General features: G+C 41.6%; 1 protein-coding gene across 1 annotated transcript; it reads left to right on the top strand.

Moving 5' to 3' along the window:
- The first annotated feature begins 452 nt into the window (after positions 1 to 452).
- On the top strand, positions 453 to 25,748 carry SMAD1 (SMAD family member 1). The gene is made up of 6 exons (XM_009958083.2): positions 453 to 852; positions 14,205 to 14,462; positions 17,226 to 17,342; positions 21,180 to 21,401; positions 23,471 to 23,727; positions 25,605 to 25,748. The coding sequence occupies exons 1-6, from the start codon at positions 453 to 455 to the stop codon at positions 25,746 to 25,748; spliced, it is 1,398 nt and encodes a 465-aa protein (XP_009956385.1).

Below are 25,748 nucleotides of genomic sequence, written 5' to 3'. Positions count from 1 at the left end.
GTGGAGAGGGATATACAGGGTTCAGCAGCAGGCCCTGCTGCTTAGAAGTCTTCATCAGATGTGCCTTGAGTCCAATTCTGAAGGCTGTCAACACCTTGTTGGTTTTTTTGTTGCCAGTTGGTTTTTGGTTACACTACTCTTGAGGGTTAGGGGGGATGTTTTTAACGGCTGTATGTTAATTCAAAAGGTTAAATCCTTTTTCTTTTCTCTCCATCTGATATTCTCCTGCAGGTTCTTGGCCGGAAGGATTTAGAATAATGAGAAGGTTGCGTTCATCAAGGGGGGATGTCAGCACTGCCTTCCTGGGACTGGAGGACTAAAAAGGAGAAAGGACAAGAATTATATATAGGCTGCTTTTGACTACTGACATAATCAGCTGTACCCTGGTGGTGGTGGAAGAATAGGACAGTCTCTACTGCTTGGTTCTGTGGTATCACCACAGTGGGGTCACCATGAATGTGACAAGTTTATTCTCTTTCACCAGCCCAGCTGTGAAGAGGCTCTTGGGATGGAAGCAGGGGGACGAAGAAGAAAAGTGGGCAGAGAAAGCTGTTGATGCATTAGTGAAAAAACTGAAGAAGAAAAAAGGTGCTATGGAGGAGCTGGAAAAAGCATTAAGCTGTCCTGGTCAGCCCAGCAACTGTGTCACAATTCCTCGTTCCTTGGACGGCAGGCTTCAAGTTTCACACCGGAAAGGGCTACCGCATGTAATTTACTGCAGAGTGTGGCGCTGGCCGGACCTGCAGAGCCATCACGAACTGAAACCACTGGAATGCTGCGAGTTTCCCTTTGGTTCAAAACAGAAGGAGGTTTGCATCAATCCCTACCACTACAAGCGGGTGGAGAGTCCTGGTAGGTTCTTCCTTGTTTGTACCTTTACACCTTATCTGAACAATGCAAAGTATGGCAATTAATCATGTGACTCGTCAGCTTAAATAAGCAAAAGTGGCTGTTTGCACATGTCAGATTCTTCCTCTGCAATTTATCTGGATGTAGGCATTAATTAGCAGCTCTCCCTTTCGCATAGTGAATGCTTCACTTGTGTAAATGTTTTATCACTATAGAGAGGCACAGTCTTAGTATATGCCTTAAGCTGCTGGGCCTGGTATCACCTGGTTTTTTTTGGTGACCACTATCCCTCAATTCCTTTGTTTTTACTGAATCGTGCAGATCAGTGAATCTGCATGAAACATTGCAAGCTAACTTAAAGGATTGTTGCAGTCTGTGCGTGAAAAGCGTTCTGACATACTGTGGTAATGGTGGTATTATTATTAGTTCCAAATTATTATTTCACTTCTGTCGCTTTCGTTTCTTCATCCCCCGGAAGATAATGCTGTCTTTAGGATATCCCACAATTTTGGCCTTTCAAAAGACTGAGATTTTAGGCAGCAGAGTGTATTCCCCGCAACTTAAAGCTTTGATAGCAGCGTTTGGTTGTACATGAAGTTTTACTGTCAGCTGTTCTGCAAGCACAGTTGCTTACCTGTAACCCACTTCAACACTTCTTTTTTTAAGGTGCAACCCATTCTGTCTGTCTCCTCTTCAAAGGCCAAACCTCTTTTTGATAAATCTGTGCTTAATTTTACTCACACAAATTTATTATCAGGGAATACTTCTGGGGACTAAGGTGAAATGTGCTTGCACGTATCTACACTAGTCTCCAGCTGCTTGTGAGGCTGAACAGGGACATCTGCAGAAATGCACTGCAAGCGTGGGTGGACTTCCCTGGTTTAGGTTTGGGAAGTCCATCTGTGTTAGGCATTTCATGAACTATGAAGCTGTCCCTGCAGGGTGGTATGGACACCTTAAGAACTACAGTGGAAATACGATTGTTTCAAGCTTGTTTTTCTGTAGATGGAAGTTGCATTTGTTTTGGATCTGCAATGCATGGTGCATATCTAGTTGTTAAATATTTCCTTTTGGTGTGTTAATACTAGCTTGGAAGTCATGTGAATGGCAGATGTAATACCCATAAGGTATGTATTTATGCAGCTGAAGCTTGAACAAAGGAACTCTGCACTGAAATAACAGTTCTTAAAAAAATTTATTTTTTTTTTTTTTAAAAAAAAGGTTAAAATTCTGAACAATTCCATGTTAAGCGGAATTGGGATAGTAAAATAGTCATGTCCTGGTGCTGCTAGCTATCTGCATATGTCTACACTAGTTGCTTGCATTCAGTGTTCCAAAATACGGAAAATTACGATTCTTTAAAGACATCTGTTTCTGTCAGGTTGAGCAATAGTTGGGCTTTTACTGTTGCTGTGATGTCAAATGACATGTTCTAACTCATTTTGCTTTAATCTTGGAAAGAGTTACTGAGTTTGAGAATGTCCTCATTTGGACTGTTTATATCATATTTAAAAATAGGTATTTGTAAATGTCCTGTCAGTTCAGTGAGATATGCAAGATAAAAATAGAATAAAACTTTCAAAAGGTGTCTAACTAAAATGTACATTTTAGCTGAATGCTGCCAAGTATTTCAAATGGTTGGAATGCTGGAGTTTGGGTGTTAAGTCATCTTACAAATTTTGTATTTGGAAAACGGAGCAAAATGTTACTGACTGTAAGCCTGAATTCTGGATTGCTCTTTAATTGTTTTTGGATGAGATAAAAGTCTCTATAGTCATGTAGATACTGTTTGGTTGGGGTTTTTTTCCCCAGAAAAAATTCTGTAACTTAATGAAGTGGGAGATGGCAGAAATACAATGCTTCCTTTTTTGTCCAGAGAGTACCCTTCTTCAGGAAAAAACGAGATACTCTTGGTCAATTGCCTAATAAGCAACTGGGCATTTTTCTTGTCTGCATTAGGGTTGTAGTCAGATGGAGCCGACAGAAGTATTCGGTCTTTCACAAGCACAGTGTGCTGCTCTAACCACTTAAATTATTCTGGAGGTAGCTGCTGATCAGGAGCTAGCGTTCGCTTCTGCTGAGCTGCTCTGTTAAATCAGGGTCTGGAGGTGCAGTGTTATGTGGATGCTGAAGTTATGTCTCGAGCGTTTAACAGCTTGCCAAAGTGCCAGAGTAGAGTTGAAGCCCACTGTGGTTTTGCTGAGGTCTCTGGCTGGATATAAAGAGGAAGAGAATTTTTTATTTAGCCATGGATCTGCTGTTGTTTTGAGGGATATTGTTCGGAGATGAGTGGGAAAACGTGGCTTTTGGAAACAGGTGGTAGCTGAACTCCTGTTTGGCTTGGAGAGCTGGGCTTCATAACTTTTGACTTCTTTTTTCCTGTCCCTTCCTTGTTCTTGTTGTCCTCCGAGCATTGTCTTTATCTTCATTTCCTGACAGTCGCTCCCAAATTCTGCTAACCATTTTTTCCCCATTTTTGCCAGGACATTAAAATACCATTATTGCTGCATAAGTGCTTATGCTTTGAGATTAATGGGTAGTGGGAATTCAAGGATGAGTCACTGTTTCCAACAGTTTACGGAGTCGAGCAGATATCAAAGTTTATGTTTCCAAGGCTGTCATTGCAGCCAGGAGGGTTAGAAACGTACTTTCACTTGACAAACAAAATTAGAAGCTCAGATTGTGTACGATGCGCATTGCGTGTGCAAGGTACCTCGTGAAATTCTGGGTCTCCTTGACAGCGTGGTCTGTATTTAACTGCTTTGTGCAGAGCTGAAGCATATGGTGCATGCATGGGGTGGCATCTACATGGGATGGCATCTACATGTTCACTCTTCTGCTGGTTGTGATGCGATTTAAGTGTTCTGTGAGTTTTTGAGGAATGGATTAGTGCTAAATCTTCAAATATGTAAAATCGTGTAATGCTTTATGTTGGGCAGTCAGTGCTATGGATGCATCTCAGTTTTCACAGTGCCAGAGAGATGCATGGATTTTGTACCTTGACACTTTATTCCATCCTTGCTGTTTAGCTTGAGAAGATAAGCTTGGAAAATATGAGAACTGGCAGACTGTGGTGTGTCTGCCAGCTACAAAGCTACACCTGAATCCAAAGAAGAGACTTTTCATTTAGCCAGGCTGGGTAGGAACCGGTTGTAAATAGTTGAGAGGAGGCAGAAAACTTATCAGCAGTCTCAAACAGGGAGCCTCCCAGGTGTCCCTGAGTGCAGGCTGTGCTGCTCCCCCTGCTCAAGGAGTGGAATGTGGCATCTGGCAGGCATGTGGGTGTGACGTGGTGGTACCATATTCATGCCTAACCTGACCCAGAGTCTCTGCGCAGGCACGGATCTCTAGCTGACGCTGCGGTGAGCCAATCCAGAAAACTGAACAGACAGAAGGCTGCTTTTTGGCACGTTTAGCTTGGCAAGCTCGGTGCCCTCAGCTCGCTGGGGGCAAGGCAGTGTGGGGGCACAGGATGGAGGTGATGAAGGATGGACCTTCCTGACACTCGGTGTGCCTGGTATCAGGAAGCTGCCCCTCAGGTGATGGAGACCCCATCTTCGTGGCGCGGTGCATCAACAGCTCCTGCTCGCTGCGTTGTGCCAGCACAGCTGTTTGTGTGGCCTGTGCTGAACCAGATCACGGTCACATTTTCCCTTCCCTGCTGCGTTATCTTCCAGGCTGATCAAAGCAGCACAGGGGCTCGCCTCGTGGCTGCAGGACCATCTGTACCAACAACAGCCCTGCGGATGAAATGTGGGAAGGAGTGGAGGTGGTGGGAAGTGAGAGGAGAAAGTAGAGGCTATTTTGTTCCTGGGGATGGGAATACAATCTTGTACTTGACTGCCAGGATGTGTTACAGTAGCTCACTGCTGCTGTTTTGTACGTCTGTTGCGTGCAGAATTATTTCTGGTGCAAGGTAGTTATTGGCTGTCAAATTTCTCCCTTGGCAAGGCAAAGCAAAGCTTTTAATTAAGGAGGGCAGGGTCTGAATTTGATGCCTTTTAGAAACTGGCATGCTCAGCTAAACTGGCACACTCACTTGGCTGAATCTGCTTTTTCTCAGTTTTATTTTTTGGTTTAGAGATATCCAGAAATCAGGCTCATACCTGGTTTGGGACTATCCTTAAGCATAATCAAGACTTGAAAAATAATTAGGTGTAGAGCTTTCGAAGAGGCTGTGAGGAAAAAATTAATATGATGTTCCTCATTTCTCCAAAAATGCCACAAATAACCTCTTAGGTTTTGCTGGATAATGTGTGAAATGACATTTGGAAGTCGCTCCTGAGATCCTTCCTTCTTATATTCCTTTGGTTTCTGTGGAGATACAGCTCTGTTGCTTGCCTCTGTCCTCAGTTAGGTCAGTGGGGTCAGGTGAAAGATGTAATCCAGAACTTGGGGGGGAAAAAAATTCTTTTTTTTTCTTTTTTTTAAGCCTGGATCCCATTTGTTGTAACAGTAAAAGAGAATGGGATAGGGAGCAGGGAGGATGAAGCGGTGCTTAAATTGATGCTGCTATTAAGAAAAATGATAATACATCACCCCTCTAATGCGGCTTTAGGGGATGAGGTTAGTTCTTTTGTCTTAGCTAAAGGGTAGTAAGGGAGATGAAGAAACTGAATATTTAATTTTCTTGAAGTACTAGTGAACACTAGCTCTCAGTTCCATGTGATGCAGAATTGTGTTAGTTTGCCTCTACTAAGCGTCCTTGCTCATCAGCCTGCTAGGTTAAAGAAGATTTGAGTTTATAATATGTTACAAAGGAGGCAAAAGAGGAATTAACTGCTCTTTTATGCTTCGCGTGTGGAAGTGGTTGAAGGTGCAGAGTGTTTATGTAAATGGCTAACCCCCTGCTCAGCATGTGAATGCTTCTCCTTAGAGTGTCCAGAACCTGCTGATACCTTCTCAGGGGTCAGGCTTGGGAGAAACTCTTTGTTGATCCCAGTGAGCTTAAAACTGCCTTGGGAAACACAGTTGTTAACTTTTCGATATTCATTTCTGGAGGTGCTTACTGATGCTCCACTGTGCTTGAAGTAGGCAATGCCAGAGGTACTAAAACTGGTCAGTCCAGAAGCAGCCAGTCTGTCCTTCAAAATCTTGTAGTTGCGTGGATCAGCCCACTAGCATAGCTACTTGGAGGCAGAAAATAACTAGTTCCGTTTTTTTTGCAATTACCAGTAAAGCATAGATAAAAAAGGCTGGATGATTTTCCTGTGTTAAGCTTCTCTTCTTTGGAGAGCTGGCTGCAGTCTGCTCTACATCAAGGGGCTTTATGAAGCTGATGGTGCCTATGTTCCACCCAAATCGGGGGATGAGCAGCAGTTGCTTTTTTGTGATGCAGACAAATGCCCTGTCAGAACAGTTGAACTTGAGGCAGAACTGAAAGATTGTGGTGTTCCTTTCCATTGTAACTGTGAATTCGAAGTGGATGTCTGCTTCAGCAAGCTTGTTTTTGGCACAAAACGTTTTACCTAAATGTACAGCTGCTTTTTGCCACAAGAACAGGCCAGGTCCCCAGGCTCTGAGGAGAGTGGTAGGTGTGTCATGCTGTTTTTGCTCCTGGCATGGACTCCTGCCTGTGACTTTAACCTGATTGTTTTCATATTCGTCTTTGATCTCATCTGCTCTTTGCTCTAAGCGAGTCTCCATAAGACTGCACACCTACTGCAGGCACCAGGGATGTAGAAGGAAACTTGAAATGGTAGAAATCCTGGATAAGGCAGGTTTAGACTCACATGGTCCTGGAAGTAAATGCTCCTTGAACGCTCCCCTGTATGGCACTGCAGCTCTGGTTCTCCGTGAGAGAAAAATAAGGCAGGTTTAAAGGAGCTTTATAATGCCATTTGAAATCACACAGATGTTTGGTTGTGTGTATTGGTCTGGTCAGGCTTGTGAGCTCTCTCTCTCTAGGTGCTTTATAGAAAAATGATATGGGTCAGTCATCCCCATCCTGTTCCCCCTGTACTCAACTGGCCTAGGATCACTACATAGAAAATTAATATTCCCAAACTGTTTCTGGACAGGGTAAATGGAGAAGAGGATCTTTAAAAACCCGTCACAGTGGCCTCCCCCTGCGCTTCAAACCTGACGCAGCCTGTTGCGGCAGGTCACCTGTCAGATCACTAACGCTGCTTTCGGCAAGCGGCAGGCTTCAAACACGGCTCCTGGGACGGTCAAATTGGCAGGTGCTGTGAGTCTGTCCGGATCAAACATGGAGCCAGGAGAGAAAAGTTGGGACTAAGCAGCAAGTCCCTTTTGGACCGTGAGCTTGCCTGCTGGGCTTTTGGGGCTCCTGGGGCTTGCTTGGTGGCTCCCAACCCCCAGCACATGGGAGAACAGGGGTTGGCGTGAGAGCCTCTGTGCTGTTTCCAGCCAGATGGAAGAGCTTTGATGGCCCAGGCCGGAGGGAGCCCAGCGGAGCAGCTGCCAGCACGACTCCCACAGCACCAGGCCTGGCGGAGGGCAATGCCAGCAGCACCAGGCCTCGGAGGGAGGGCAAGAGGAGCTGGGGGAGCGAAGGCAAAAGGGAAGCTGCTCTGGGGGGCGTAACGGAGTGGAAAACCGGTGTGTCCCTTCAGAGTTAATATGTGGAACCAAGTTAGAAAAATCGTTGTTCCCATGTTATTTCCATAGCGGGATTTCTGTACCTCTGCAAGGCTGGGGGTGAGGGAGCAGAGAGTGTATAGCTGAGAAGTTTTGATGTATCGCTGTGTAATGCTGCTGTTGGGCATAACATTAAAAATAGCATGCTACAACAGGTGGGCACAATTATAGGATGGTTCCCCAAAATAGCAAGCAACTGTGAGCTTGCTTGGCAAGTAGTGTAAAGCTTTCTTCGTTTCAGTTTTGCAGGATTCGGTCCTAAAATTCCCCACCAGAACCAACCTGGGGGAGAGGAATTGAAATAGAGAGGCAGAAAGGAGGGAATGGTCTAACAGCAGGGTTTTCCTTGTCTAACCTCACCATGTGTCAGAAAAATGGGCTAAACTAAAGGGATATAAGTTGTCAAGAAGGATATGTTGATACCCTTTTTTTTTTTTTTTCCTTTCTTTTTTCTTTCTTTAAAACTAACCAGATTCAGTTGTTGCCTCTGACTTAAAAGACCAGACTTCCAAGTTTTAACCTACTCAGTAGGATGGTGAAATTGGCTTTTGCACAGGTAATTTGAACTCTGGTCAGTGTAAGTGTCTAAGTTAATATACACTATCGCAGTGTAACTTCCTCCTGTATCAGGACTGCGTCTTCCCCAAATGTGCTTACAAGAACTCCTTCACTGATGTGCCTACAGTTAGTACTGAGTTATGAAATTGGCCTTGACAAATGTCAATTTAATCAAAATGTTAGCTTATCAGAGCATCCGCAAATAAAATCTAATGTTAGCTGAATATTGTAATGCAGGAAATGTACTAATATTACTTGCCCGATGCATTTAGACCAGATGTCTAATGTAAAAGTAAAGCCAGTAAAGCAAGTCTTTAGTTGTAACTAGGTAAAATGACAAATCAAGCTGAGGGGTCTACTGAAACTGCGAAATAAAATCAGGAGTTGAGAAGACAAGACAGCTCTCGGCTTTCTCCTGGAATAGAAAGTCTGGCATGTTTATCAGGCTGCTGAATAGCTATTATTGAGCCTTTTCACTTGCAATTACTAGAACATAGATTTGGAGCAAAAGTCTAAAAGGCTGGCATTTCTGCTTTTGAGAAAACAGTGAAGCAAAGCCATGCTACCACAGCCAGTAGCACAGCCTCGCTTAAGCCAGGTGGTATTGGCACAACATAAAGTAGCTAGGTCCTTAGAGATTGCTTTTGCCACAACACTATTAATTTTTTTTTAACCAAGAGTCAACTCTAGCCTAAGTGTAGGCATGTAAGTATCTGTATGTGAGAACTTGTCCTCTGGTCAAAGAATATTCAATTTTGCCGGATCTTGTTTTAGGCAACACGGGAAAACCTAATGACATTAAAACTTTTCTTTCTACTTGTTTTATTGTTTACAAGCAAGATCTTGGCAAGACCTTCCAGTCGGCATGCTTCAGTGATTCTCTAATGCTACAGACAGCAAGCAAAACTAAGCACGTTCAGCTGAGCATATGCTGATACCTGCTCAGTTCCCACTGTGGGACTGGACTGCTCACCAGGATGCCACAGCCAACATTGACTGCTGTGGCTTCAAAGGCAGGAAATTAAGCTAGGAGTCTTTAAGAGGTTGAAATTTGTTAGCTTAACACTGGTGCTGTGTTTTGGGGCGGGGGTTGTTTGGCTTGTTTTTTTTCCTCTCTCTCCCAACTCTTCATTTTTCTTACAACTTTGTCTTTGCAGGATTTTCTATCTATAGCATGGAGTACAAGCTGCAAGTTCCTCACCCCACCCCATGTTTTCATACCCATTTCCAGATAGCAAAAACTGGTGTCTGAGGATTTCCCTCCTTCCCAACCCACAGTTCCATTTTTCTAGTAAAACAAGTGGCTTTGCATAAATTTGTATGAAAATACAGCTATATGATGCTTGGAAATTAAAGTGCACTAATGATAGTGCCCTCAGGTCTTCATTATGGCTGAAGGCCCTGTTGTGGTACAGGCCTGTACAAACCCTTCTACAGAACGTACGTCATCCAGGTCATCGTGATTTTTAAGAGCAGAAAGTGCAGCAGCAATTGTTCATTTTTTTTTTTTTAATTTAATGTTATTTTATAAAGCTCACAGAAGAAGTAGAATCTACCTAGCCTAGGAAAGATGATCAAAGTATCAAAGTCTGCTTTCTTATATGTGACCCCTTGTTGTATTTCATTACTTGTTCTTTCAATTTCTAGACATGGAAAGAGAGATATACCCAAATCTTCATGTAACATGCAATTGGGAAAAAAAAAAAGAGCCCTTGAGGGAAACTAGCTGTCATCTGGGCTTGTGTAAGATAACTAAAAGCCATCTGGATGGAAAACATGCTACTGAAAGTACAGCAGGTCCTTTGGCTTGGATTAGTTTTGGTTTTTTTTATAGAGAGAAACTTAAAAAAAAAAGAAGTTATAGTCGTAAATCAGAGACTTTCTGTGTTTGCTAAAATCATTATCTCTGGAATGTGAAAATAGAACAAAAAAAGAAACGCAAGAGAATCTTTACTCTAGAGCAACACACCTGTTAGTTTTCTGAAGAACAGGATGACATCCTGGAGATACAAACAGCAGAGATCAGTAGCTTTCTTCAAAGGCCACCATTACATTTTCATAAAAGCATTTCTTTCTTGGTGTGGTTAGTTGGAACATTTATCTGAACATCCAGGTTGTCTTTGGTCTATCTTCTATATTTTTGGCATTCTTTGGTCTTAGATGAAATAGCCCTGTGGGTGAAATTGCCCTGTAGCTGTAATTTCTTTAATATGCTCCACTTGCTTGGTGCAGGCATACGCTGGGTACTATTTGCATGGTAAACCCAAGCTACTCAATTCCCAGGCTGTCTTGACAGATACAGGATCTCTTCTTAGATACATTTCCACAAACATACCCAGCCTGGCTTCCAGGTGGTTTATCTTCCTCTTCAACCATTACTAGTAGCATTGCTGTTAGTAGTCATGTATTAACTCTCAACTCCAATCCACGTCAATGCAAAATCTCAGAGCAAAATTTAGCCACGGTATAGCCCATAAAACCTTTTATTCTTATGTTTGAGACAGTGTAGAAATCAAGCTGTTGGATGACTTGTGGCTCTACTCCATTAGCTGGTTTTAACCATTTTAATGAGGTTGAATTTGCAAATCTGCTGCAATAGCTTTTTAAGCCAACAGTGTATTTAACAGTATGTTTCCTTTAAATATATGCATCCCTACTGAATAGTAACAATAGGTTTTTTTTAAATCTTGTCTTTGTTTTTTGTGCCTGTGTTCCATTCCACTGAAGAAAGTGAAGAGGAAGGGGGAAATTCTGCCTGCAAACTGTTAGAGCAGTGTCCTGCAGAGATCTGCACAGCAAGGATGTGCACTGCTTCATTATTTTATAGCAACAGGTGTGCTGGCTTAGCACAGAATAACTCTCATGCTTTCTCCCCTTCAATTATACCTCTTCCTGGAGCTGGCAGCTGCAACAGAGATCAGCCTCCTCCCCTGCTGTACTGAGCCTCAGTAATTTGTTATTCCATATGGTTGAGGTCTGCAACCTGACCAGAAGCTCAGCGCCTTACACAGGGGCAAGGGGAGCAGGAAGGGTATGCATCCCCCTTTACATTTTGAACTCCTGGCATCCTTCCACACTTGTGAAGGGCTCGGTCCCTGCTCATGTCTTCACTCCTGAGTGAACAGCATTCAGATTAACTCCTCTGTGACTCCTAGTGAGCTGCAGAGAGATCAGGTCATGGCAGTGAGCGGCTGTCTTGGAGTTGGACTAATTGGAATTGGAGCACTGTAGTCTCTGTCCCACCTGATGTAGCCTTTTGGGGTTTTTCCTCGTTTAAGGTTGCATGTGTACAGGGAGGATGTGAATTAGGGGCAGCACTGGGAAGTAAATTCTGCCATGATATTTTTTGAGACTATTTGTGCTGTGTCACTACCAGTTGTATTCTTTTTTTTCCCCCTTCTGCCTTTTCCGTGTGTATTTTGAAAAAGCTGGCATTTAATCATTTGAGGTTGAAGTGGTTGAACAAGAAGTGTAGACTTGCATGCAGGAGAGCTGGGAAGAGGAGACTTGTTCTTATTTTGAGTCCTTTTAAACTTCACCAGTGGTTCTGCCCAACAGGAGAAAACATGCATATATACCTTGGGAAAATGTGGCACTGCTTTATTTTAATTATAGAAAACATACAGAAAATATCCTGTTCTTCTGCTATTTTAAAATGCTATAAATCGTGTGGCTTCCTGTGATGTCATGTGTGTCATTGTTTAATGTGAGGTAGGGGATGGGAAAGGTAGGTGATGTACTTTCTGCACAAATTAACTTCAGAAAAGTTAATGGTTTGACCTTCATCCGTAGGAAGGGAAGAGATAGGAAAGCTGTGTTTTTCATGCTCAGAAAAGTAAGGAAGAATCATAAAGACAGGAAAGGGAAAATACTTTTTAACACATGATCTCATTGTTACTTTTTTCACTGGTAATTTATTAGCCCAGCAAATGTTGACTATGACAATTAAATAGTGCTTGACCTCACTGCAAAAGGACTGCTAGGTTTAACAGAATAAGCTTAATTCTGAGAGATCCTAATATTCAGAGAGATTGGGTTTGACATTTGCCATGTGTGAATGAGGGGATTTGTGATGTCCACCTAAATGTTGAATAACTTTTTTTTTTTTTAATGACTTTTTCCAGTGACGTGTGAGAAAGCCATGCAGACTGTCCCTTGCCTCTAATGCAACCAAAGGGAGATGCGGCTTCTCTTGGGGTGTTTTGCAATTAAGAACTTCCATAGAATGGCAGGTGGATGTGTTTTGTTTCAGAAAATGCCATAATTAGGAACTTTGTATATTCCTTGTAAAGTGGAGTTGATTAAAACTTCCATGTCTAGACAAATCTACTTAGGAGTGACATATGCCTCAAATACTTGAGATCTGTTGGAATCTCAGTGAAGCTGCTCTAAGAAAGTGAGACATCAGATTAAATCTTTAAAACCTTCTTCTGACTCTTAACAGGTGGCCTTAATTTCAGTGGTGGGCGGCGTTCAGTGTATGTTCAATGAAGATTTCTCTGATCAAACTTTTCATGCATTAATGCCACTAGCGGGCAAAAATCTGATGGCTTAATTTCTCTCTCAGGCATATGCCAAAAAAAAAAAAGAGCAAGGGAAACCTGATTTTTTTTTTTTTTTTTTTCTTAATTAGTAAACTTGTGACTTGCTTTAGGAATAGAGAGTGAGTTGTGTGTGGCGTACTTTTGTATCTGTTTTAAACATGGACCTAGACCTCAGGCCTGGTCTATGCATCGAGCAGTATCCTGGTACTCTCGGACTCCAGCACACTCACATGAGTATCTGAATGCTTCTGTGTGAACAAAGTGCTGGAAGAGTAAAGATGCCCCAGTGTCTTGGAAGAACCTGTTTGTCTTGGCAAGATGTTTTTGGTTTTTTGGGTTTGGGTTTTTTTTTTGCCTTTTTTTTTTTCTTCCCAGTTAGTTTGTAATTCATCCTTTTGGTGAAGCAGCTGTTTCTGAAACACCTTTCTTCATCTGAGTGATTGCTATGTCTGTATAGGCTTGGCATATATACATGCTTCTGTTCCTCTTCTGTGTGCCCACCACGTCCTGGGGACGTGGCAGGAATCTTGGGGAGAGGGGATGGTAGCCTGGCTTGCTTTGATTGGGTTTTGTGGGGTTTTTGGCACCCTCCCTTGAAGGCACGACATGCCAGGGGGTTTCTTCAGTTCTGCTCAGCAATGGAGCTGGGAAATGGAGGTTCTGAAGGGGAGCAAATGCAGAGAGGAATAACTTTTATTTCCCTTGCACCACTTCATGCTGGTCTCCCTCTCCCTGCTTTTGCCTCTCCTCTTCCCCCCATCACCCAAGAATCTCAATCTATAACAAGACCAGCTTTTAATCCTTTGAGTAGCTTGGACTTTGCTGTGAAGCATTCAAAGACAGAAGCTGAGGCACTGGAAAAAGAGCTGATTCTTTTATCTTAGTGTCTATCTGGTATCATGTTCATATTCCCAGTTAAAAAGAGACTTTTGTTTCCCTGCTGGTGAGGAGGCCTCGGGAGTGTGGTAAGACTGGTAGTTTCTGATGTGTGTTTCTCTGATCCCGTAGTAGCATATAGTTGGAGCTCAATTGCTGCTCAGTTGGTTTTTTTGAACTACATAATTTTGTTTAAATTACACATTTTGTAAACCGACTTGAAGACTTAATAACTTTTAATAGTAACTTGTAAGAACATCGTCCAGGTTAAAAATAAAATTACAGTTGTTGGGACCTGACTGAGTTCAAGGCCTATTAGTATTAGTATTGTCTTCAGAAAAAAAAATATCTGTCCTTATTAGCAAGGTTTTGAGTTACAGGCCATTACGTGATTAGCAGGATCACAAGTGCAGCGAAATGAACTGCCTGTCAGCATTGTAATGCGTTTACTTCCCAGCATTTCTTTGCGTGAATAAAACTAAAATGCAGAATTGCGGTTTGTTCTTGGCTCTTCTTCCCTGGCCCTCTGTGAAAACAAGCTCCATCTGGCAAACCAGGTAGCTAGTGTGATCGCTATAAATTCAAGCTATGCAGTAACCGGATATAAGGAAAAGAGTTCTTGCTTAGACATGCGCTCTGAGATTTGATTACCTTGTTTTTAAGACAGATGTGAATGTGCCCTAGGGGAGGAAAAATGTGTTTTCTTTCCCGTTATAGTCTAGTCCTTCAGAACTGAGTCTCTAATGCCATGGCTTTTCTCTCTTTCTCCCTTTCCAGTCCTTCCTCCGGTGCTCGTTCCAAGGCACAGCGAGTACAATCCTCAGCACAGCCTCTTGGCCCAATTCCGCAACCTGGGACAAAACGAGCCCCACATGCCACACAACGCTACTTTCCCGGACTCTTTTCAGCAACCCAATAGTCACCCGTTCCCCCACTCGCCCAACAGCAGCTATCCCAACTCGCCTGGAAGCAGCAGTAGCACCTACCCGCATTCTCCAGCCAGCTCAGACCCAGGAAGCCCTTTCCAAATGCCAGGTACAGTCAACTTCAGTTCCCCTTCAGAACAGAGAAGGTGGTTGGACATCACTGGTGTCATGATTTTTTTGCTTAATTTTGCAAATTATCGGCCAACACTTGTCTTTAATAGCGAGCTGAGAGATTAAAGGTAATAAAGTCTATGTAATTGCTTTGTCTAGTAGTAATATTAAGAGTTTTAATATTGTTTCTCTTTCAAACACAGTTTGAAACATTAAAACATTATAGTAAAACTCTTCTGGGGCAGGGGGAGGGCTTCAAAATGTCTTGGGGACCAATTCAACAGTTTAGTCCACAAAGCATAGTGTTTGATGCATAAGAAGCATAATGCTACAGATCATCCTTGCTTAGGAAGGAGATCGTCATAAATTCAGCAGAGGGTTTTAGTTCTGCAAAAGAAGGATATTTCTCGAGGGCATCATGCTATTGCTACTTGATAAAATTTCTCCACATAATGATGTAATTTCAAGAAACAAATAAACTGAAAAACAGTTCCTTAAGGCCCTGAACGGAAATCTTCAGGATGTTTTACTTCCTAAAGTCAAAGAAGTAACAACCTTTCTCTGTTGACTGATGTCAGAAAATTCTGTGAAGCTGTCTTTTTTTTTTTTTTTTTTTTTTTTTTTTTTGTCTTTACATGCAGATGGATAAAAATATTGCAGAAGCAGTCTGTGACAGATTTCTTGATCTAAATGCTAGGAGAAGGACTCCATACAAATGCTTACTGATGTTCTGTTTGCGTGTTTTCTTCAGGGGCTGGGAGAGGGCGTGTGTAAACAAAGCAGCAGACGTGTGAAAATCTGTTTTCTATTACATGAAATTAACATCCATAGATTGCTGCTGCCTATAGTTGTTTCTCTTTAAAATTTTTCTCTTGTGAGTGAAGTCTACTGAATTTGCAGAGGCAAGAGGGAAGGAAAGAGTTTGTATCGGCTTTTCTAAAAAATGTAAAAAGTTGCTGCAAAACCAGCTGTCTTTCCTCCACCCCATATTTTTTTTTTTTTTTTTTTTTTTAAAAAAATGATTGGTGTGGCTAGGGACTCTTCCAGCAGAGATAAAGGCTTCTCTAACAAGGTCTTCCTGAATGCTGGCTTGTGGAAGTTTGCTTGATCTTTGAGGGTCTGTTCTGTCCGCATGCCTGTAAGGACAAGTCAGCAGCTGCAGTGAAGAAATTGAATTAGAGGAGAGGTCAAGATACCGACGTCCTTGGTGCTTAGCTCTGGACGGTTGTCTGTCTTGCACTAATAGGGAAAAAAGGCTGACTTTTGGAATATACAAAAAAAGGAGCAAAGCAGTTATCTTGAAAACTTTATAGGTACTGGCCAATTTGTTGCCTGTGGCCTTACAGTCTTGTTTCCGTATCTGCGCATCACTGACATCATGTTTGCATGCACAGGAACATTTAAGGCTTAGTAAAATGTGGAACTTAAACTCCAGTGCAGACTGTTAAGCTTTAATGCAGGCCTGTTGTCATCTCTGTTTTTCTCTGCTGCTCTCTTGTCCAACTGAGGGTACCAAGTCAGGGAATTAGTAAGATACCTGCCAGCATTAGATGTAAAGCTCTCAACAGAATATCTCCTAAACAATAAGCAGTTAATAGATTTCATTAACATGTGTTTTCTTAAAGGAAAAAAAAAAAAGGAGGGGGGGGAACCAAACCAACAAAAAACCCTCAAACCCCACCCTACAAAAAGTCAGAACTTACAAAGGAGTGGTATGATTCTCCTGCCTTTTGTTGATGCTAATTTGGATTTCAGGGTTTTGGAGGCCCTTGTAATTATTTACTGTGGTAGTTTGTAACCTGTGCTCTCAGTAATGGAAGGAAATGTGGGATGAGCAGCAGCCGTGTTCACCAGAGATTGTACAATCGTAATCTAATCTCATCTTTTGCAGCAAAAGCTTGCAGGGATCAGGCAAGGATTTCTCTCTTTTGCATGTACCTCTGTGCAATTGATCTGGAGGAGAGTGTCCTCTGGTGTATTGGGAAATGGTGACATTGGCAACTTCCTGCAGCTTCTAAGAAGCCATTTGGGAAGCTGTCCCAGAAGCAAAATAGGCAGCTGAAGGGCAATGGGAGTACCCGGTTGGGACGCTTCAAACACGTCTGAAAGCAGTGTGTTAGTGAGTATGGTCCTGGTGCGTGGGCTAGTTTTATGCTAGTGATTCTAGAATGGGGCAGTACAACCAGTAAGAGACAGTGACAGATAAATTCCAGACCCAGATGGCTACTTGTAGAGAATTTGGGTTCCTAAACACTTTCTACTGTTCCCAATCTAAGGAAGTAGAGCTAATACTTCGCAGTGTACTAAGGTCCTGGATATATCTGGGATGTTTGCATACTTTGCTGATAGTCATGCTGGAAACAGAAACGTTTAAACTGAAAGTTTTCTGCTCCAACTTCTATTCACGTTTAGCAAATTTGATATCTACTCCTGGCCTGGTCCTGAGACCTCTTTATGCCGTAATATCTATTTGTTACTTTCAACCCACAAAAAACGTGGGCTGGAAACATAGCTGAGCTTTCTTTTGTGGCTTGATGAGGGGGAAGTGACTTGTTTTTATTGCAGTTGTGCTTAATATGCACACTAATTCTTTGCTTTTCTGATTCAAGGTCCGTGATTGCTTTCTCAGATTTCTGGTGGGTGGAAGTTTATAGCTGAGTCAGGCCGGAAGCATTTCCAGGCTAAAGCTGTTTATGTGGGTATGTGTATATACATTAAAGAGAGGAAAGGACTCGTGTATCTCTGCCTTTTCTATATTTAGCTGATACTCCCCCTCCTGCTTACCTGCCTCCGGAAGATCAGATGACACATGATACCTCCCAGCCAATGGATACCAACATGATGGCACCCGCAATTCCCCCTGACATACACAGAGGAGGTAAAAACGCTTCCTTCTTGTCTTCTGCTTTGCTTCATAAGAGTAAAGAACTTTCAGAACTTACTTTTAGTAACTGAATTTTAATTTTGGATGTATGTTGATGGAAATTTTTTGCGATAGAAAATAAAAAAAACCCTAGCCATGTAACTTTTTTGTGTTGTTGTAAGGGATGAAATAGTGAATCTGGAAATCAAAATGTACAAATGTAAATATTTAGGACAAGAAGCTATTGCATGACTCTTTGAAAATGTAAAATGTATGGGGTTTATTACATTCTTACTCTCAACCAACTTAATGACCAAAGTAATTTTGTGTTTTGCATCTGGAACTTCCACTAACCACCAAGCAGAAAGAATTTCTATGATGCTGCACATCTCTGCATGCGATGCAGAGGAAATTACACGGGTGCAAGGAAAGGAATCTCTTTCTCTCTTGTGACTACATTGATTTATTGGAACAATGCAGATGATGTTATGTAAAGCCTACTGAATTGTGGATGACAGTAGATATGGTCAAGTATAGCTCTCCAGGCAAAGACTTGATCAGAGGGTGCATGCTAGTACTGCCAGTTACGTAAACACCCAGAGACATTTTACATGGGCAACTGGAATATCTGTATTTTTTCCTCTGAGACAGCACATGTCACAAAATTGTCTTCTTTTATTATGTTTTTGTCCTGAATTCTAAACTTCAGTCCTTAAAGAGTATGCTCTGCTTTTAATAATTTACCCTTCTCCTGGTCATAAGGGCATTTGAGGGTTTTCTTCATATTTTGTGTTGTTCTTCTCTCTCTACCCATTTTTGTTCTATCTTTGAGTCATGCAGCGATAGCACTTGGTTCAGAATTCAGAGCTGTCTGCCTGAGGTGTGGCATTGCTACAGACTTTAAAATCTCTGTTAAAAAAGCCCATGTTGCTTTATGTACTGTGACACAGTCGTCTTTTTACACGTTGCTTTTTAAAGCCTTTGCAGCCAGCTGTGACTGCCGAGTCAAGGATTTAGTGCATTCATCACATGGTGAGAAATAGCCCCTTCAGAGAACACATAAGCTTACACAGTTGTGGCCCATGCCAAGAAAGAGCAGCAAGCTGGATGCTGTGCCAGAATGATTATCAAGATCACAAGTATATGAACAATTTAACTGTTAGTTGAATTTTTATTTTATTTTTGTTTTTTACTTGTTTCATTGCTAAGCTTAATGTCTGGTTTCAGGAGGTATATTTTCCTTTTTGGAACAACTTGGATAGCTTTTGTGCTAACCTATTTACTCTCTGTGTGGAATGAGCTTTGCATGTGATAAACCCCAACTGTAGCATTTCCACTTTTTGCTGATCCCGTACACTCTGTGTGTATGTATAGTCCTTGCTGGCCCAAAGTAAAATTATCAATGTTTGTGCCTAACTGCAGACCTTTGAATGTTTGTCCCTCTCACAAAATCCATGAGCACTGTAGAATTCCTCTATTACATGAGAGTTGATACAGAGAAAAGGGTTTCATTTTTCTTGCTTTTTAACATTCAACCATCTCAAAAATTGACTATTAGTATTTTTCCCTCTAGTAGTTTAGTTCAACAGATTTTCATCTCTGTCCCTTCATTAAAAAAACCCAAAACAACAAAACATTACTTCTGTGTGTATTCATGCGTTTATTGGTTGTGTGTGTGTATATATGTATGCTGTAATTGCACTAATTTTAAAAAAATCTGCTGCAGGTTGTAGAAGAAGAGTTTTTACTCTGAACTTACTGCAGCATTTTTGTTGCAAACTTTTTAGAAGCATTTTCTTCATGATGTTAGTCTTAAGAGATTTGATTTAACAAGCTGCATCCTGTCAATGAAGTTGTGTAATTTCCATTGTTGGCCCATGCTGGGAATAGAGAGACTAAACGCACCTGCTCTGCATGACTTAAAGCAAATGTAAGGAAGTTAGTATGAAAGCTGTGTGAGAGAGATATGATTCATTCTGTAAGAATGGCCAGCTGGCAAGATTTCTTCCTGACTTTGAGAACTGGGGCAAAGCTGCAGCTTTGATAATTGCTGGCATCTTCATGGGAATTAAAAGTGCAGTAACCTCTTACTGATAATTAATGACTGATTTTTGGTGTGTTTTTTTTTTTTTTTTTTTTTTACAGTGATGTGAAAGGATAGAAAATGCTAGGGTGTCAGGAAAAATGAGCTCCTTTTCACCAGTGTTTTACGCAAGTTATTGGTCAGCAGTAGACACTATACTCAGAAGTTTTGCACAGTGATGTAGGATGTGTTATCCTGCTTTTGATTACTTGCCAGCTTTTGTATCCACTATGTACTGATGGTTTGGGGGGGACTTCTTTTTGTTTGTTTTGCAAGTGGCAGAAAACTCATAGCAGTATGATCTGTGAACAGAGGAAAACATGAACACTGGTCTTAGCTGGCTGATTTCAGTAAAGACTTGGGCCTGGGAGAAGGAGACCTCTGGCCAGAGAGATAAGTTTTCCCATAATACCAGTCTGACTTTCTTTTTAGCACTTTGACCTATAGTTGGAGCTTTAATCTGCAAAATTGGTATCTTAGCAGCAAGTGTAACTGTGCTAGTCTTAGCAGTGAAATAGTCTCCTTCATTTAAAAGAATCAATGTAAAGGAATCACATCCCTTCGCTAGCCTCCATTTATTTCGAGGCTGTTTAGTAATTTGTAGCTGTATTTGGCACTTGAAAGAATGTGCAGTGGGTGGAGATATCTGAAGAAGTCTGTGCAATTGTTGGACACCTGCTGGGAAACTCTTTTTGGTAAAGACCTTTGATACTATCTGGAGAAATTGTGCCCCATGCATGGTCACAAGTGTTACCTCAAGACTTTCATGTGTTTTTAGAGCTTGATGGGTAGAAGTCGTGAACCAGGAATTTCCTGTTGGCATTCTGCTTAATTCCCAGCTTCAGTTAGGAGCTGCTGAGGAGGAGCTTCTTGTTACCAGAGTCCAGGAAACCATGTTCTGAAAGGTCCTTGTTATTACTTAACAAGCAATTCTGTTGGTGATAAACAGTTGCAGTTTTTGCATTTGGTAGCACTTGATGAATAAAAGGTTCTCATTAAATAATATCTTCCTGCATTTCATCTGCTCTTCAGCCCAGCATAATGTTAGAATGCTGCGCATTATGCCCTTGTTTAGCCTTTGATCATATTGAAGATGTGTTTCATGCATGTTCTGCAGGCAAATGTCAATCTCTTAGTTTTGAAAGTCTCCCACACTTCCCACAAGAAGCCCAGGAGGACTATTTGTGCATGCCCCGAATGCTGAAAGATTGATCGGCTGACTGTCTGTTTAAGCTACCTTGCTATGCTTCTTGGTACCCATAGTCACAAATGGTCTGTTGTGCAATTGTGCGATGCTGTTTTTCCCTGTCACTGTACAGCTTTGCAGTCAGTACAGAGGTGACCTGTAATTTGAACTGAAGTAGAAGTTCATGTACTGAATTGGAAAGGAAGCTGAGCTTTCTGAGCTTTTTATAATTGCAGCCTTTCTCTGCTGTCTGGGCCTGCACCATAGCATGTTGTAGAACATGCGGCAGGGATATCGGGGCTCTGCTTGGTATGTGCCCAGGAGCACTTTCTGTCAATAGGCAGTGACAGCCTTTGTGAGTCTTGTGCAAGTAAAGTTGAGGTGAAATTATTTTACTGTATGTCTGTGGCTATGAAAAGCTCAAAAATAAGTGAAGATGGAAAGGCCTTCATTTCGCTGTGAGTGCTTATCTGGCTCATCTTTCAGTGATCTCCAGCCAAAATCTGCAGGTTTATGAATCTTTACATCTGGAGCCTGTATTCCAGTGCTGTTAGAATGTAATGTTTCCATTGTTGCTTTACAGATGTTCAGGCAGTTGCTTACGAAGAGCCGAAACATTGGTGCTCCATTGTCTACTATGAGCTGAATAATCGCGTCGGGGAGGCATTCCATGCTTCTTCCACCAGCATCCTGGTGGATGGTTTCACTGATCCTTCAAACAACAAGAACAGATTTTGCCTGGGGCTGCTTTCAAACGTTAACCGCAACTCCACCATTGAGAACACTAGGCGGCATATTGGCAAAGGTGAGGTTTGGATCTTTGCATCTGTTTCTTGGGGTTTTGTTGGGGGGCCGTTTCCCCTAGACATGACAACCTGGGCCACTTGCCGCAAGAGCAAGCTGGTCTTTCCAGGTACATGGCATAAGTGCTTGTGTTGGTAAATATATAATTTTCTGGACAGGTCTTATAAGCAAAGTGTGGTTCTTACCTGGTGTGTAATTACAGGAAGCTTTTACCCTTAATCAATTTTTAATTGTCAAAAGGCTATAATCTTAATTAGAATGAGAGCTTAAGTTGGTTTGTCTAGTGAAATGTCTTGATTTATCTTGATTATTGGTGTGGATGGAAATCCAAGTTATAGTTCTTGGCACCAAATTTTTACCTAGCTTTAGTTCCAACATAAATTAGCTATCCTAACGCATATTTAGAGAGGCAACCAGCTAAAACAGTTTTTCCAAATGCATTTTTCACAGGCTAGTGATTCTTTCAGTGGGAATTTTGTGCTTTTCTTCTATGGCTGTGACAGTGTTCTGCAAAATAGAAAAGCTTCTGGTTTACGTCCAGTCCTCTTTTTCTGAGAACTTGCCTGTAATGCAAATGACAGGCAAAACTGACATTGCCCCCTGCAATGGGGCGCGTTCCTGCCAGACCAATTTTTTGGGTGTTTACGTTATTAAACTCTAAATTTTCTGAGACAGTTGAGAGGGTTCAGCATGGCCACACAGTGGGGTGTATGTTGTAAGTGCCAAATAATGAAGTACTTTCCTCCTCCTTAGAGGAGGAAAGAATTGAAACTGAAGAGAACTGTCAGGACTTCAAGTCTGAGCCCCCTATCTGGAGAGCTTTTGTCTGCAGGAGGACTTGTGCAGCTCTCAGCAGTACACCACACCTGTGCTGTGCTGCTCGAGTCCTAGTACTTCACCCTTCTTTTCCTCCCCATCCATCTTACCAAGTCTCAGGATATTTATTTAACACCTCATTCATTTTCCTGTTAAAAATAACCCAGCTGCAAGCAGAGTTCTGCTGAAGCACTTAACTGCCTCTGTGCCGCAGCAGAGTGTGGAAGAGACAAGGATGCTGTTGAATAAGTGAATGTGGACAACTAATGATGACGTAGAGCTGTTAGTCTTTGAGGAAGGAGGAGTAAATCCCAAACTGGAAGACATAGTCATAAATGTTTTCGCAGATCAGGTGAGAGTATTACATAACCACACAGGTATATGCATAGTCAGCAACAAAGTCTTGCATGAGAGAGCACTATTAAGGCTTTCTGACTGGACTTCAGTTTAGTTTTTAAATTCTGTGCATTCACTTCTCTGATTTGTGACATTATGGGAGGTGAAAGATTTAAACAGCAAATAATCCATTTTTAAACACAAAAGGCAAATTTTCTTGTTTTCTCAGAGCCTTTGGAATTGAGTCCTACTGGTAGCAAATCTCCACAAAGATTCCCTGTAATTTGCTCTTCTGGGGCTTGCTGCCCCAGTGGCAGGTGAGGGAGCAGGCAGTAGAAGGGGAAAGGACTATAGAATTGGTGTGTACCCTCATTTGACAGCTACATCTGAAGAATATAAGGGCCATTTTCTTTTTCCAGCTCTCTGGAATTAAAGCAATCTGGAAAAACTCCTGCTACCCAAAACAGCATTCAGGACTTTTCCAGAGAATCCAGCTTGAGGCCGCTTTAGTTATCCACAAGTTATGCAGTACATTTCTGCTCTGTCCTCTTGCATTCCCAGCTTTTGTTTTATATAAATATAATGAGGAAAAAGTTCAAGTGGTCAAGTAATCCCAATGTACTGCATCAAAACTACTGCAGTGCTTGCTAGTTTATTGTTGTTGGATATACGTGTTAAAATGCAGGGATGACTGATTTCTCTTATAAATACATACATACATACACACCCTCCTTTCAAATTGCATACTCATGAAACAGAAAAGTAAAAATCAAGTTTGAAGACAGACAGATGATGGTCTGATACACAATTAATGTTTATCTCTTTAAGCAGAAACATATCTCTGTGGAGGCAGAGCATGAAAAATAGATACACAGTGTGAATTTGTCTAACCTCCTTGTGTCAACCTTCTCCCCCCAGGTGTTCATCTCTATTACGTTGGTGGGGAAGTGTATGCGGAATGTCTTAGCGACAGCAGTATTTTTGTGCAAAGTCGGAACTGCAACTACCATCATGGGTTCCATCCCACCACGGTCTGCAAAATCCCCAGTGGCTGCAGTTTGAAGATTTTCAATAATCAAGAGTTTGCTCAGCTTTTGGCTCAGTCAGTGAACCATGGCTTTGAGACAGTGTATGAGCTTACTAAGATGTGCACTCTCCGTATGAGTTTTGTAAAGGTATGTGAAAATTTGCTTGAGATTATTTTGTAAGCAAAATAAATCATTTTTTCTTAATGCTCCAGTGCCTCCCTCCATCGACCTGTTACTAGCTTTGAATTTTAAGTGTGGAATAATGTTCATTAAGTGTGAGACAGATCTTAATGCAACCAAGTTGTCGTTGTGGACAAAAATCCGTCAGGCATACTTTGAAAGCTTGAGGTGACTTGCCAGAAGGTGTTTCTTCACAGAAGTCTGTGGTCACTTGTGAAGCATTTCTATCATGTCTGTTAATTGTTTGAATTTAATTGAATTGCTTCTTGTAAATTTTTAGTGTTTCAGTTGAATTCTTGTATTTATTTTGTGTATAGATAGTATGTATGTGTGTATAGAATTATTTATGTGATTATTCTGGAATTACAGGGCTTGTCTTTTTAATTTTGTGGGATATGGCAAGATACAGTACAAGTAAGTTTTGAAAACAATTGAGTCATTAATTACTTGGCCTAAAAGTGGAAGAGCCACCAATTCATTATGTAGCATCAGCTTTTGCCCACTGTTATGGTCTGTGCCATCTTGTGCTCTATTAGAAGCCCATCTGAACTTCATGCTCCTGTTCCTGGGTGGTGTCTTTGGAGAGCTGAGCTGGGACTGCAGTGTAAGTCACTGTAGTGGTTGTGGGAGTGTAGGTAGCATAATCCTCTAAATCTGTCTTGGCCAGCAGCTCCCAAATTAGGAGCTGCAGTATTTACTTAGAATAATATACGTACCTTTCTATTCTGGGAGGGCATGCAGGGTCAAGATTTGTGATGTGGCTGTGAGTGTCAACATAGGTACTGATATAAAAGGGCTGGTCACATACATGAAAGAAGTCAAATGAAGATGGTAATATACTCTTTATTATCAAGAATTGTCAAGAAGTGCTGCGCTCGATAGGAGGGTAGAAACTTCCAGATGTGTTAGGACAGGGGTTCCTGAAATGGAATAGGTTGTCTACAGCTCTGCATCCTTTAGTGTTGTATGCCAGCGTTGCCTGAACAGTTGCACAGGATCTCCTGTGTATTGGATGTTGCACTGCAGTGTTAAGAGCTGCTGCCACCTGTGTTTGGGAGCTGGGTAATCTCTTCATTAGGGGTTAGTGCAGAGCAGAGCAAACTGTACCTGCCGCTGTCTGAGTCTTGTCTCCAGACCTGCCCCAAAAATGCTTCACTTACAAAATGATTTTGACTGTTGTTTAAATATCTGCTTATATCTTTGGTAATTACTGTAACTGAATCAGGTGTGAGCTGAAACAAAACCTATCTTGTCTTTACTTGAGAAATGGCCCACTGGGGAATGACCTCTTTCTCCAAAGAGGAATGTGTCTGACTTACTGCTCAGTTTGTGTCCATCCTGCAGATGATACTTTGATTCTTGTCAAACAGATGCCTCACCTCCACTTCCGTAATGTCAGTTTATGACCTAATTTTTTAATTTGTTGGTCTGTTTGGCAGCATTTCCCCCCAGTTTGTTCTGTTTTTGGTCTTGGCAGAGACTTGATTATCCCCCTGTTCAAAGACTTTATTGGGACATCATGCTGGTGAGGTTTGAGGAAATTTTGCGCTGCCACAGGTTATGTCTTCAAGAATTTAAGGAATTCCATTCCAAGAGATCAAGAGATCTCAAAATGACACTTCCTCCAAACTGAATTTTTTTTTTTTTTTAACTTCAGATTTGTTTGTTGAAAAGTGATAATAATGTATCAAGGGTGTTATGCTATCCTGCTGATAATGACTGTTGAAGCTAGAGTATTTTGGTGAGAGAGATGATGATTGAAGTATGCTTCTCATGTATTTGATGTTATAAAACAAGGTGATTTTTTTTTTTTTTTCTTTCCCCACTTGTGATTGTTTTTCCAGGGTTGGGGAGCTGAGTATCATCGCCAAGATGTAACGAGCACTCCATGCTGGATAGAGATACATCTTCATGGTCCGCTTCAGTGGCTGGATAAAGTACTTACTCAGATGGGCTCTCCTCATAATCCTATTTCTTCAGTGTCTTAA

The sequence above is a fragment of the Leptosomus discolor genome, chromosome 4, assembly GCF_034619465.1.
Source record: "Leptosomus discolor isolate bLepDis1 chromosome 4, bLepDis1.hap2, whole genome shotgun sequence".
NCBI classification, from domain to species: Eukaryota; Metazoa; Chordata; class Aves; order Leptosomiformes; family Leptosomidae; genus Leptosomus; species Leptosomus discolor.
This window is presented reverse-complemented; position numbering and strand designations above follow the sequence as displayed.

Bases quoted from the DNA above. Each gene is read 5' to 3' on its own strand.
- SMAD1 (XM_009958083.2), top strand. From the start codon at position 453: ATGAATGTGACAAGTTTATTCTCTTTCACCAGCCCAGCTGTGAAGAGG. The intron at 14,463-17,225 runs GTACAGTCAACT...TTCTATATTTAG, and splicing joins AAGCCCTTTCCAAATGCCAG to CTGATACTCCCCCTCCTGCT. The intron at 21,402-23,470 runs GTGAGGTTTGGA...TTCTCCCCCCAG, and splicing joins TAGGCGGCATATTGGCAAAG to GTGTTCATCTCTATTACGTT.